At 45.7% G+C, this 15,275-nt stretch overlaps 1 protein-coding gene across 3 annotated transcripts in view; it reads left to right on the forward strand.

Annotated features, from left to right (window-relative positions):
- Positions 1-15,275, forward strand: part of LOC119464414 (p53 and DNA damage-regulated protein 1) — a 44,713-nt gene that overhangs the window by 23,019 nt on the left and 6,419 nt on the right. The window contains exons 3-4 of one of the 3 annotated variants that reach the window (XM_049656449.1): positions 4,756-4,859; positions 7,593-7,754. In XM_049656449.1, coding sequence (XP_049512406.1) covers positions 4,756-4,859; positions 7,593-7,754 — 266 coding nt within the window. Of the gene's footprint in view, positions 1-4,755; positions 4,860-7,592; positions 8,083-15,275 lie in introns of those variants that run through there. The other 2 variants (XM_037725371.2, XM_037725370.2) reach the window with 2 other exon arrangements.

A 15,275-nucleotide genomic window follows, 5' to 3' on the forward strand; every position in this document is an offset into this window, starting at 1 on the left:
GTTTTCTGAAACATAAACATGTGACGTGTTTCCAAACGTTACCATTTTTGAGAAAGTAACCCCATTTGATTTAGACGCTACCTGGTGATGCAGTGAGCCTCGCAATGTCCTCTCTGCAAGCAATTCTGATTGTGGGCGTATCATCGGTTTGACGAGCAAAAATTTTACCATTGCGCACCCAAACATGCTTCCATTTGGCTTGGCGCTTCTGCGCAGTTGCCTCGCCCAGAAGGCGCTTGAGTTCAGGGCAAAGGTGCTCATTAACAAAAATTCGCATGTCAGAGTCAAAACCAATAAGCATGGTAATATCAGCAATTTCGATGACATAGTAAAAGCAGCGGAAGAATTCTATACTGACCTGTACAGTGCCCAGAACAGCCAAGCTACTTTCATTCAAAATAGTGATGAACCGGATACAGAGGCTCCTTCTATAACTAGCGCTGAAGTTAGAAGGGCCTTGAAAGACATGACCAGGGGAAAAGCTGCTGGAGAAGATGGAATAACAGTAGATTTAATCAAAGATGGAGGAGATATCATGCTTGAAAATCTTGCGGTTCTTTATACGCAATGCCTCACAACTTCATGTGTACCAGAGAGCTGGAAGAACGCCAACATTATACTAATCCATAAGAAGGGAGACGTTAAAGAACTTAAGAATTATAGACCAATTAGCTTGCTTTCAGTATTGTATAAAATATTCACCAAGATAATTTCCAATAGAATCAGGGCAACACTTGACTTCAGCCAACCAAGAGAACAGGTTGGCTTCAGGAAGGGATATTCTACGATGGATCATATCCATGTCATAAATCAGGTAATCGAGAAATCTGTGGAGTACAATCAACCTCTCTACATGGCTTTCATAGATTATGAAAAGGCATTTGATTCAGTAGAGATACCAGCAGTCATAGAGGCATTGCGTAATCAAGGAGTACAGGAGGCATACGTGAATATCTTAGCAAACATCTACAACGATTCCACAGCTACCTTGGTTCTCCACAAGAAAAGTAGAAAGTTACCTATCAAGAAAGGGGTCAGGCAAGGAGACACAATCTCTCCAATGCTATTCACTGCATGCTTAGAAGAAGTATTCAAGCTCTTAGACTGGGAAGGCTTAGGAGTGAGGATCAACGGCGAATATCTCAGCAACCTTTGGTTTGCAGATGACATTGTCCTATTCAGCAACAATGGAGACGAATTACTACAAATGATTGAGGACCTTAATCGAGAAAGTGTAAGAATTGGGTTGAAGATGAATATGCAGAAGACAAAGATAATGTTCAATAGCCTGGCAAGGGAACAAGAATTCAGGATCGTAGTCAGCCTCTAGAGTCTGTAAAGGAGTACGTTTATCTAGGTCAATTACTCACAGGGGACCCTGATCACGAGAAAGAAATTTACAGAAGAATAAAATTGGGTTGGAGTGCATACGGCAGGCATTACCAAATCCTGACTGGGAGCTTACCACTGTCATTGAAGAGAAAAGTGTACAATCATTGCATTCTACCGGCGCTAACATATGGGGCAGAAACTTGGAGGTTAACAAAGAAGCTCGAGAACAAGTTAAGGACCGCAAAAAGAGCGATGGAACAAAGAATCTTAGGACTAACGTTAAGAGACAGGAAGAGAGCGGTGTGGATCAGAGCACAAACAGGGACAGCCTATATTCTAGTTGACATTAAGCGGAAGAAATGGAGCTGGGCAGGCCATGTAATGCGTAGGATGGATAACCGGTGGACCATTAGGGTTACAGAATGGATACCAAGAGAAGGGAAGTGCAGTCGAGGTCGGCAGAAAACCAGATGGGATGATGAAGTTAGGAAATTTGCAGGCACAAGTTGGAATACGCTAGCGCAAGACAGGGGTAATTGGAGATCGCAGGGATTGGCCTTCGTCCTGCAGTGGACATAAAATATAGGCTGATGATGATGACAATTTCAAAGTATCTTAGCCCAGCCCTTCAAACAAGTTCTTGAAGCAGGTAAAATCGGCAACAGCAGTGTCACAGGAAAGGTCACTGTGATAAAACAATATGCTGCTTGTTAGTCTTTGCTGTTCCAAGTTTTCTACTGCTTGTGTGCCGTATCGAAAGGCAAGCTACCAATAAAAAGGCTTAAGCTTGCACTTGGCTGCGCAAGGCTTGAAACAGCAAAGCTGGGTGATCGTAGGGGCTTATTGCTAGGTTGTAACGTGGCTGATGCTAGGTTGTAACTTGGCTGATGCTAGGTTGTAACGCACACGCTTACATAGCTGTTGCCTCAAGGTCACCACATGCGCAGATCCAATCGTTATCACGGCGCGGCGGCAGAAACTGGTTGCACGCAGTGTCTCCGAGCTGCTGCCGACACCGCCCGCGTTTCGCCATTTCCCGCGTTAGCACCGGGAAAACGCGGGTGGTGTCGGCAGCAGCTCTGTGCGTTGCCTCGTTAGTGTTGCTACAATTTCTTTCTCTCTCTATCTCGCTCTCATTTTCTGTTTCCCCCTCCCGAGCATTGCGCGCACCGCACGCATGCTCTCCTTCCCTCTCCTTAACGTCCCCTGTCAGGGCAACATGTGCACGGCACGGAGAGGAGGCGAGACACACGCCGCTCCGCGAGGTGGTTGCTAGACAACGCAGTGACGTCATAGCTTGCCGAGGTTTTGCAGCAGCAGGCGGCACTTCTTACGGTTAGCTAGAAAGCTTTTCTGTTAAGAAAGTGTGTATGCATCACTCAAAAAGTGTCTGCACAGGAATGCTTGCTGTTCCTGCGGTGGGTTGTCTGAGAGTTTATTAATGTTAAAGTTGGCAGGTTGCCAGGTATGTAATATAATTGCAGGAATACCTCTGCATTGGCGCCATGATTTGCTTGTAGTAGTAAAGCAGGTTAGGCAGTGAGATACAGGAATTGTATTTATGACTTCATAGCACTGCGACAATGTTCTGCATGGGCATCAGTTTTGCATGTCCTCTGCATTTAACATTGCGCTGTTTCAACAGTGCGACATGGCATAGTCTCAAAGGTCATGCTCCTGGCATGCAGTAATGTCGCCACTTGTTCTCAGGCCAATGGACCGTTCTACGGATAAGCAGCTGAAATGCATGAAAATAGTGATATTTGTTCGGCTTAGATCGAAGTCGGAGCATCAATCAAAGGTGTGGATAGTCACGGGCCAACTCTAAAATGGCCATTGGTATCGGTTTACCACGGCATCAATACAAGACAGCAGGCGCAGGAAGCAGTGGCCGACATAATGTCTGGCATGTGTTGGACACGATTTCTGTTAAGCAGTACATTGAGTTTGGTATATCCTCTGTAGCTCTGCGCTGCTATCGAATAAATGACGGCTGTGACCATGTGTATTTTCTGCTGCAACCAACTAGGTTTTTCCTGATTTCGTTATGTTACCTTGTTTGCAACCTGCTAAAGTTCGAACTTAAGTTATTATTTTGTTGAGGTTTTACATGACACGTAACTTATTGTGTTTTCTTTTCAATTACAGTGTGATACACCTGCTTTGTGGGGTCATTTGTATTGAATCTTTTTGAGTTATTCCTGATAGCTTTATGTGGTTTCATATCAACTTACTAGAGTTCTAGAGCTTAAATTGGTATTGTTTATTTGCTGCCTTCTGTTACACATACTCCTTAATATGTTGTTTCAATTACTTTTTTACTTAAGCTTTGTGTGGTCGTTATTATTTTTCTTAATCAACGGAACCCTCACACAATTCTGAAAGGCACAACAAACACAACGCTCTGCTGTGTGATCGAGGAGGTTAGCGAACTTCGCCGTGCCGGCTTGGCTCAGCCGGCTCTTGGCCTCCGAGGTTTAACTGATGCCAATGCAATCTCGGAGGCCACGCCCAGCTGCCAGCCTGCGCGGCGAGCTGCAAGGAGAGGGAGAAGTGAATGCACGGCCTGGGCGTGACCCCTGAGATTGCCCGGGGAGATCTCTGAGGCCAGGCCCAGAAGCGGTTGCCTGCGTGGCACAGTGTAGTGAAAGAGAGACTAATCTTTCACACCGCCACGTGTAGCCGCGCAGTGTGGCATGGCTCGTGCAGCCAGGCACGGGAAAGAGAGATGTCAGTGGAGAAGTGCGATAGTCAGCTGCTGCTTGTGCGCAGGTAAGCAGCTATGCACAGCTACGCGCTGCAGTGAGAAATGCCAGTGTTGCTCGACGACATATTCGATGTGGGGATGCAGGAGTTTTGACCTGCTGCAGCAAACGAGTGCCGAACCCTGCGGAAAGCGATGTAATCGGCACGCTACGGTCGGGTATTTTTCGGCTTCGGACACGAATCTAGTTCGTTATATCCGTTGGCAGAACAATTTAACTTCGTGAAAATGAGGTTTTAAATACATGGACCTCTATGGGGATTTCAAGGGGGATTTAGTTTACTTCATTATATCCATTATTTCATTATATCCCGTTTCGTTATAACGAGGTTCGAGTGCAATAGCATTAAATTTGCTTCATCATTATACCTTGCAGTCAAGTGGCTATTGAAAGCCAATAAATTGTCCAAGCATTGCAAAAGCAGCTGTATCTATCATTTACAACAATGGTATTAGAAATGTAGTCCGTCATGTCCAAACAACTGAGCAAATTTTGGCAAGACAGAATTTTCAGTCGTGAATGGTGGTAATAATAACGTCCAATTAATTGAGCACTCTAAAAAAAACTGAACCTCAAGAAATGAGCAGCTGCTGTGTAGCATTGTGTGTGCTTGCCTTCGTGCTGACATTGACGTGGTACTTTGTCTTTGCATGTTTAGAGCACTTCAACACTTGGAGGAGGATGTCCACAGGCCTTGGGTTTGCATCGGGAACATGTTCATGAAAATTCCAAAGCTGCGAACCAAGGAGCTTCTCGAACAAGGCAAGTGCTTCCCTTGTTCACACACTGTTGCTCACTTTTACATATGGTAGCATACAACACCAGATATAATACTTGAAAGTGTACTTTTAGAATGCACTTGAAATCAGCTACTAATCTAGTGCTTCTAGATGAGAAATGGATGTTCCATGTCTCATAGCAACAATTTGTTTATAAAGTAAGAGTGTACCAGTTTGCCCCATCCTTCCCTGTGGCAGCTAACGCCTTCAGAGTTGGCCCAGATTACCCAGTGCACTACCTTCTGGATTGACCTGCTTGCACGAAGTTCAGAACCCGACAATGTTGACATGCAACCATGCATCTCATTGTCATACCTGCACTGGACTGCGAGGTGGAGCTGTGCAACACCTGCACAATATGACAAGCGCTTCAACCCGAAAATAGAACAGAGATGATCACAGTATGGTACAAAACAGTATGACCTTCTCTTACATTTGACAATCATCTTCGATGGTTCCTGCACAATTGTTTCATAAAACTCTGCAGTGCTGTGAGAGCGAAAGTAATTGGTTAATCAGGGGCCTATTTACTATGCCTTTTTTTGAGAACAGCGGCTTGTAAATTACGTAATTAACAAACATTATTTATAATAACATTAAGAGACAGGAAGAGAGCAGTGGATCAGAGAACAAACTGGGATAGCCGATATTCTAATGAACATTAAGAGAAAAAAATGGATCTGGGCAGGCCATGTAATGCATAGGATGTATAACCTGTGGACCATTAGAGTTACAGAATGGATACCAAGAGAAGGGAAGTGCAGTCGAGGACGGCAGAAAACTATGTGGGGTGATGATGTTAGGAAATTTGCAGGCGCAAGTGGGAATCAGCTAGCGCAAGACAGGGGAAATTGGAGATCGCAGGGAGAGGCCTGATGATGATGATTCTGGTGAACGCTCGGGTGAAACAGAATGCCTCTGGTGTCCGTTGGGTGTCTGCTTTGATGCCCTTCTACTTGCGCCAGCGCCGAAGTGCGTCCACTGTGAGTGCTATATGAAGCATTCCCATAGCATTATGCAGGAGTTTCTGGACCAAGAGAAAGTGCCCCAGGGTCAGAGGTGACAGCTAGCAAGAAAGACCTTTAGAAAGGCCTTTCGCAAGCTTTGTGTCCTGAAACATAAACTTAAAACTGCTCCTACTAACGTTTAACTCCTCTGTTACACAGCTTTTGCACGACCAAAACTAGAATATGCATGCATTATATGGGACCTGTACACTAAACGTAACATTGATACTCTTGAACGTATTAAGAGAGAGGCTGTAAGGTTTATATTTAACAAATTTTCTGTGTTAGAGTCGCCCTCTAATTTTGATGCAAGCTAATGGCATACCACATTTACAGGCACGAAGGCAGACATTTCGATTAGAATTTCTTTCCCAACTTTTAAATAACAAACTAGCTCTAGATATATCACTGTATTTATCACCCTTAACTAGCTGACCCACTCGACACCACCAACAAAACGCGCTAACGCCATATTTTGCTCACACTGACCTGTTGAAATTTTCTTATTTTCAAAGGACCATACATGATTGGAATTGCCTTACTGAAGCAAATGATCAGACTGTGAATTGCCATTTTTGAGCCTGCATCGGTATTGTTCTTTTGGTGTTTGCTGCTTTGTATTTGTATTATCCACCCTGCTTGGACCTTGACTCTGCAGTATTGAATGAATAAATAAATAAATAAATAAATAAATAAGACAAGCCCCAGTTTGCCATATCTTAGAATCTATATTGTATCTCTACAGTGTTCAAATTTCCTACCATGATTTTTGTGCTCATTAAGTCACGATAAATGTGTTATTTGTGGAGCCCATTTCTTCTTGTGTGACAATGGGCAACATGTATTTTACAATTCAGTTGACTCTAAATGCAGTCAATAATGCCTGGATGAAAAGTGTAGCAGGAAATAGTAAATTAGAATTGAAAACCCTAATTACCATAATTGTTTATTTTTTCCATGGCCACAGTAGAGTGAAAAGCACAGCATTTCAATTCACTGCTGTGTAATGCACATGTGGTGGATCTATTTTCAGTCTAGGTCCTCTTCATGACTCTTTTCTTGATTAGTTTGCAGGAGAAGTAGATTCTTCTGTACCAGTAATTGCTTGCTACACGGGAATAAGAAGTGGCAATGTAAATTGGCTGATTCAGCGTGTTGTGATAACTTTGTGCCCAGTGCTGCAATGCCTTATGCTTGTGTGTCACTTGCTATGTTGATGATTTATTGTCCTCTTCAAAAGCTGTGTGTACATTTTTACATGCTAAGGAAGCACATCAAACGCAGGAGCACTAAATAATGACATTTAAAGTGCGCTGCGTACATCTTGAGGCACATATGATGGAATTTCGCTTCAAATTTGAATCATGTGTGCAATGTTTTAGTGAAACAAGTTGGAGCATTGAACTTCTGGATGTCTGTCCTTGGCAGTATGTCATCATATAGTATATTTACTTTTTTAATTGTTTCTGACAATATGCTGGGCACACATACTAACTAGCCTCACATCTGACGTGCCTCTAAAGAGTTCATGCATAGAGTACACATTTTGTAATATTGACAAAACTTACTGATGCATTGAAACTTTTCAACCTGTTGTGCAGTATGCTTTTAATGAATCTGAAGATAGAAGAACTGTGATGAAACAAAATGTTCAGAGGAATGAAATAATACTGATGAGCGCATGAATAATCAGCATTTTCCTCTTGCAGAGCAAGAAAAGCTAGAAGATGAGATTGGATCCTTACGGAAGAAGCTGAAGAAGAATGTGCAATCTCTGCGTGAAATGGAAGGCAGGTCTGAAGTGCAGGGCTTCTCGCTGGAACCCCTCAGCCGGGAAGAGATGCAGGCAATCAGCAAGGCGATGGGTCCTTGTACGTAAACACTTTGGGGACCACAGTGTCCATCCTTGCTCTAAACAAATGTGAGCCACGCTGCATGCAGTGTTTCATCAAATGCCACAGTTGTGGCAATATCTATAGCCAACATCTCCCCAATGAACGGATGCAAATCTGGAAACGAAAGGAAGTTATGTGTAGCAGTTTATGTGGTTGTGGTGAACGGCACCTTGTCTTTTGGACACCATGAATTAAAAAAAAATTGTTGAGATAAGCATCAGCATCATTTCACTCGTATCCACAAAAGTGAACAGCACATTACTGTTATTTTATTTTGATTTGTTTACATGTTAAGCTGCCAGCTACGTTCAGATGCCAAGGCATCTGTGTGAACAGTTTTGTATATGTTGACTTTTAAACTGATAACACCAACGCAAAATATCACTGAGGCAATATAATGCATACAGTGCAGACCAAAATAACAAAGTTTGCAAGAAAGCAAATTCTAGCAGTGAACTATACCAAGGATAATGATGTGCACTGGTGTGGTAGGAGGAGGAGGAATAAAAAGAAAGCAAAAAGCCTGATCTGTCATGGCATAGCTTAAAAAAAGCAGTTTTTCTATTTTTGACATGAAAGATTCTGCAGTGTCAAGGCACACAATCTCAGCCGGAAATTGGTTCCATTTGTGTTGGTGTGAGGAGAAAAGCTGTATCTAAGAGCAGTTTTGTGGCAAAATAATTCTTGGAATTATTGTGGCTTTGTTGTGGCTTTGTCGTGTGTATTTTTCACCATTTGCTATGATGTAGTTAATACTAAGGCAGCTGTTTCGTAGTCTAAAGTGAAGCTTTAATGAGCTGTCTTTGCAAAAGAAAGTGAACTTGATAAATGATATACCGCATTTACTTGATTCTAAGCATCTCCTTTTTTCACGATCGCGATGCCCAAAGGTGCTTAGATTCGAAAAATCTAAAATGACTCCTCCCCCCCCTCCCCTTCTTTTCGCTGTGACATCACTGCGAGACGGGCGCGAGAAATAACGTTTTATTTGGCAAACATTCGAAAGAAAAATAGGTGCAGACAGTGAACCCACCGCTTTTGTCGGATGCTCAGTCACTCTCACTGCCACTCGAGTCGTTGCACCGCATGAACTGTCGCTCTCAGTATCCCACAGCAGTTTGTCTTCTGTTCCGTTGAAGTGATTTGTGATCGAACACTTCTTAAATGATTTGACCACAATGTCAACTTGGAACCTCTTCCACGTGTCCAAAATCCACCTTGCGACTGGTTGACGGGGGGACTCTTTCTGCAGCTTTCCCGTCGGTGTCTTTTTCCGGTCAGGGTTCAGCACCCAACATTCGTACTCCTGTCAAAGATTCGCTTTGAAAGGTTTGTTGACTGAAATGTTGAGGGGTTGCAGCACTGGCTGGCGTCATGCCGCTCGGAATCACAACGAAGTCGCAATTGCTGTTCCAAAGCTTGGTCTTTACCTCCAGGGTCAGGTGGCCGCGAAATGCGTCCAGCAGAAGCATCGACCGTGTGCCTGCAAGTCCGCCAAGCAGTGCTCCCGGGCGCTGCTGCCACACGACTCGAATCCAGTCTGACATCAGATCGGCTGTCATCCACCCTTTTTCCTGGACTCTTACGATGACATCTTTAGGAACACGTTCATTTTTTGGCATGTTTTTTCTTTTGAGAATGATGTATGGTGGAAGCTTTCGGTTGTCAGCTGTTATGCACTGCATCACTGTGACACGCTGCTTCTCGTACCCTGCGGTCCTCGCCTTCACTTCTCGGGCTACTACAGTTAAACCTGGATATAACGAAATTGACAAATTCCCGAAAAACTTCATTATAAAGATGATTTTGTTATATGCAGGTTCAGCACAAAAATTGGAAAAAGAAACGCTTACCGTATGTACTATCGCTCAAGATTTACCCCCAATACACTAAAGTTGCGATGACCAAAAAGTCCCAGTTTCGCCCGAAAGGCGGTCTTTGCGATTGCGACAGCAAATTAGCAGACAGCTATACGAAGTAAGGATAGTACAGTCAAACCTCGTTAATACGTACCCGCTTAATGCGTAATTGCGGTTTACGTAGTGACGAAGATTCCCCCACCCAGCCCGCATTGAACCCCATGTATTGGCTGACCGCTTAAGCTGTAGTCGCTCATTGCCCACCAAACGCGTTGGTGCGTACTATTTTTCTTGTTCTACACGCACAGGTACAAAATAGGCAAAATATCATGTGCGCAGACGTTCGATTCTCGAGTTGCAACGCCCGCACGACAGTTCGCCAGCGATAGTGAACTAACATGGCGACCATGACGTATTTTCTGCCGATTGCCGCTGCACGAAAGTATGGCCTTCGAGATAAGTTCCCAGTAACGCGGAGAAGCTGCCGGTAGGGGGTGTCACCGTCGGAGTAGTAACCGCGCAGAAGCACATTTTATTGCGAAGCGCATTTGTGCCATCCCCGTGGACGTCGCTTTGAGGTTCCATGTAGAGTCCAAACACGGCAACATCGTCGCCGCGTGCCGTACGCTGTGCGTGCGAGTGAAAGCTTGCGGGGGTCAGCCGACTCAATCTCGCGCGCGCGAGGGAGAAGGGGGGGGGGGAGTGCGCTTCCAAGCTAGGCACGGCGGGGGAGGCGAGAAAGGGATGCGTTTGCTTCGGCGGCAGCCGCCGTATCTTGAAAGTGATCTGTGATGTGGAAAAAGTGTGCACCCGCACGGGCTTATCTTCAAAGCGAACTGCAGACAAGGTCAATATCCCGCGTTTCTTCGTTGAAGAACTCATCCTTCGAATGTCACACCAGGTACTGGATGCGTGGACGCGTGTCGTTTCGCACAAGCGTGAGGCGTCTGAAACGTAGAGTGAGCGACACGATGGCGTCGTAGCGTCGTATACTGTCACCTAGTGTCAAGTTAGTGAAGTGAAGCGCGGAGAATTGCGCAGTAACCAGAGAGTGACGCAGCCAGTGCGTTGAAAAAAAAAAAGTTTTTTTTTTCCTTCGGCAACATCAACAGGAAAAGGAGAGTGCCGGCTTGGCGGGCTGGGCCAGCTGCAACAAGCGGCGGGGTCAGGTTTGAATGAAAGGAAGGGGAAGGGTCGCACCCGCGGCGGCAAGATCGTCGGGTCGAGGGATGCAGGCCCGCCTCGCGCACGCTCGCACGCACGCACACGTGGGCTCGCTCTCGCGCCGTGAATTCGAGCGCTCCAAGCGCGCCGCCGCCGCTTCGCATTCCAGCGCGGCGAAGAAGGTGCTTCCGGTTGCTGCTCGCGCAAAAATGACAAAATTTGGGGCGAAATCTCTAGGTTGTCGGCGGGGAAAATTCGTTATATCGAGGGGGTCTCCCGCTGCCACTTCGTTACGTAGAGGTTTCAAATACATGCTCTTCTATGGAATCACGGCGGGGAATACAAAACTTCATTATATCCAGGAATTCGTTATATGGAGGTTCGTTATAGGCAGGTTTAACTGTACTTCATTAACTGTGCATGCCCTCGGCATGCCAAAATACACCAGCGTCTCATCGGTGTTGTCGATCTGGCCTAGCGCGTAGCAGTGTTCCCTGCGGAGCTTCAACACATACCGCTGAAAAGCGATAAGTTTTTTTCAATATGGCTGGCAGCTTCTGGCATATTGTTGTCCAGCGTCTCAAACAAAATCTTTTTCTTCTCATCATACGCTTCACCCAGCCCCGCCTGGCATGAAACACCGTACGGGGAATCTGCATTCTTGTTGAGATCTCCAACGCTTTCATTTGGATTGCATCAGCAGTGACAGCGAAGCTCCTGCATCGTTCGCTGTGAACGTACTCACACACTTCATCTTCCATTTCCGGATGTCGGCCCTTGTGCGGTCCCGTGAACTTCTTACGCGTTGGGGTGCCCTTAATAATCTGGTCCCGCTGCTTCCTCCTCCTCATGATGCAGGCTCGGTCCACGCCAAATTCCGTGGCGGCACTGTGGTTGCCATTGTCTTTGGCAAACGGGATTGCGGTTTGCTTGAACTTCAAGCTGTAGGCAGCCCTCTTCAAACTCATCACTTCGTTAGGGCTGTCAAACAACTAACACCAAACAAAGCAACGTGCACCCGCGATGCCCGTGAAACCTGCCGAGTGCTGCTGATACCAGGCCCACGTGACAACTTGCTGATAGAGTCATCGGGGTCGCTTTCGGCCGGTTTTTGACGTCCTGTGCCGCCAATCTGTCGTGTAGCATAGGAACGCAGCCACGGTGAGCATGGCTGGACTGAAGAGGTGCGCAGGCATCACGAGTCTGCGCACCTCTCCAGATCTGTCCGTGCGGCGAGATCGCGCTGCGGACGTCGTGCCACCTCGGACCCTGACGGTTCCGGCTTGACGACAGAGTGAGCAAACGCGCTTGGCGGCCTTGGCTACGCACTCTTCCTCACAAAAAGGGGGGTGCTTAGATTCGCATGTAGACTTTTTTCCCAATTCGTTTGCGAAAAATAGAGAGGGGGTGCTTAGAATCGTGGAAATACAGTAACTCAGTAACGGATGACCGCAGTTCGTATTTATTGAAAAAGTCACAGTTTCGCTCGAAAGACAAAGCATTGCTAGCAGAGGCAAAGTACGTATTAAACAATTACATGAAGTAAGGTTCGTAGTTTTATCGGCCATATAAATTGCAGTAAGCATTTGCCTACTAATTAACAACCATGGCGCATGCACAGATAAACATGAACAGGTGTTGATAATTGCAGTGCAATCTGCCACAATGCTGCTGTGATGAAGAGCACCGGCAGCAGGGAGCGAATGCTTCATTTAAATGCTCACTGCAGTGTGTATTCGAAATTTACATTACGTGACCTCTAACACTGGGTGCGTGGGAAGACGGCGTGCATGCAGCCACAACCATCTTGGCTTGCCCTTAGTCCTCGCACCTACCACAGACTACCTTCAAAATATAGTGTGCAGACTGGGAATGTTGCATATGCGCTCAGCCACGTGGACAGCTATAGAAAGCCACGGCTGGGCTGACGAGACGGGCACTCTCGTTCCCCTAGAACATCTTAGAAGGCTACATTGCGGCATTGACGATGGAGACAGGAGAGGCACACAAAGAACACAGACACAGTGCTGACTTTCAGCAAGAATGTGTCTGTTTTCTTTGTGTGCCTCTCCTGTCTTCGTCTTTGTCGCTTCCGCGCCGTAGCCTTCTACGATGTTCTACCAACAAGCCCAACTGGTTACTCTGCTCAACTCCTTCCCCTAGATAGTAAAAAATAAACAGCACATCTTTTTACGCAGATGGAAAGTAGACTCACACCAGTGCTAGCAGTGTGCTTGATCCTAGCACGTGGTTGATCACTTGACTTCCAAACATATGGTGCACTGGAAGATGGCATGCGTCAAGCCATCATCCTTCTTGGCTCAGCCTCGCACACTTGTCCTCGCACCTACAGCACATGGCACTTAGGCCACTCATTCTTATCACATTTGGACTTAGTATGAAACATCACAGCGTTGGTGAAAATTCACCTGGAGTGTCCGTATAATTGCCATTACAATAATAAACCACAGCGCTTTCTACTGGATGCTGACATGGTGATGCATTTTTGTGTGGACATATACGAAATTATGTCAGTGCATTTCAGTATTGGCCTTGTTAGCATTTTGTAGGCTGTTAGTTTCATAGCTGCTGCACAGTTATGCAGTTTCCTCCAAAGGAACCATAGTTCTTTATATTTTGAACATATAAGTCGAGGGTAGGTCATAGCTGACAGTAATTTTATGTGTTGGTATTCACAGACTGGTCTGAGGGGCTCATATTTTAATTAAGGGGTCCTGAACCACCCTTTGGGCTTGGTGAAAAACACAGCTCACGGATAGCATACGCTGCTGTTAACATCTCTGCCAAGTTTTGCAGTCGCGCGTGGCGCGTGCAGCTCGCAAGCGGAGCGCGAAGTCACCTTTCTCTAATACGCTCTCTCTTCAACAGAAGCCTGCTCCTCACTCTTTTCTGAACGCTTTATTTCATAATATGGCTGATTCCCATACCCAGCTGCTGATGGCCATTAGCTGACATCACTGAAGAAGGGTGTTTGGATCAGTGTGGTTCTTCCTACTGTTACTGTGTATATTTATTGACACAATTTAATAAACAAGCTGAAGTATGTGAAAATCTGCTTTTGAATTTCGATAATAATTACATACTTCCTGAAGAAAAGAAGCAGACTATCGTCTGCTCACGCTCAGCCTCGGCCGCCTGCGTAGGAATTAAAGTTTGGCCAACCTGCTTATCGGTGTCGTGGCCGTTGGGTCTCGCAAATTTCGACTAGTTTTCAACACTCAACTAGCCTTGAACCACGCAAAGCTTAAGGTCTGACCACACGCACGCCTGCCAGTGTGCACTCATTTCTGGCACCTCCTGGTTAGACTCGTTGGCAGCCTTCGCTTTGTATTGAGCCATATTGACAGCACTTCAAAATGCATAAGTTGGATGTGGCTACCATTCGTTGGTGCAGGACAAAGCCGGTCCACACCTGCACAGCCAGACAGGAGCATATGAGCGCGATCTTGCCCTCAAGGTCTGTCGTGCACAAAGCAAACACTGCACATACACACTGCAGTTGCGTATGATCTTATTTCGCCGTAACTCTGTGCATGTAGCTGCGATCTGCGATGTAGTGTAGATACCGCAGCTGCCGTGGGGTGCCGCGACGAGTCCGCTGGCTGAGCATGCTGCGGATCACTGAGGACAGTCATGTTTGGCTCGTTTGGCGTGCCATAGGCACCAAAATCAGAAATAGTGGTGTCTACGTGAACATCTAAAATTGAATTTCAACTGTGCGCCATGATGACACTCAGTAGGGGGAACATTGTGGACCCACCCCGCTCCATTGTAGCCTTCGCAGTGCAAGTCAGTGAAAAAGGAGCGGAAGCATCGCGATGTGGTTGTTTGATTGCCAATAACTCCGCTTCTGCTGAATGGATTGAAGTACTTTTTGCAGCAAAGTATTTCTTAAATACTCTAATATAACTTCAAATACATTTCTCGACTTTAATAAAACTTGGTTCAGGGCCCCTTTTAGGAAAGCTTAGTGGTTGCTTTCTATTACAAATTGTTATATCAACGCATTTATATGCATTTGTGGTCATCTTCCTCTTCAAGCTCTGAACACCACTCGGCATATCTGCACAGGAAGCTATCATGGATTTTGTCAGGTTCACTCAATGTTTTAGCATTTAACTGCACACGCAAGTTGAAGTTGAAGACCTCTTCCTTAGTGATGTTGCGGCTCAAGGTGGTGTTTGGGCCAGGAATCCACCAAGTCCGTTGATGAATACGTCCTGTAGCAGGAATGAAGGAAAAAAGGGTTTATTCTACATTTTAAACGCTGGCTCCAGACATGTCAGAACCACCTCACTGCACCACAGGGCACCACAGGTCTCTGCTTTTAATACTGTCGTCTTCCCTAGTAGAATAAACTAGGGAATCTGATGATGGTATCTCTGCCAATCACAATTGTCGAATCGGTCGAAATATTTCTGCCATTTTGACGTACCATTCCGCCGGGCCCGCC

Source organism: Dermacentor silvarum, chromosome 9 (genome assembly GCF_013339745.2).
Source record: "Dermacentor silvarum isolate Dsil-2018 chromosome 9, BIME_Dsil_1.4, whole genome shotgun sequence".
Taxonomy (NCBI): Eukaryota; Metazoa; Arthropoda; class Arachnida; order Ixodida; family Ixodidae; genus Dermacentor; species Dermacentor silvarum.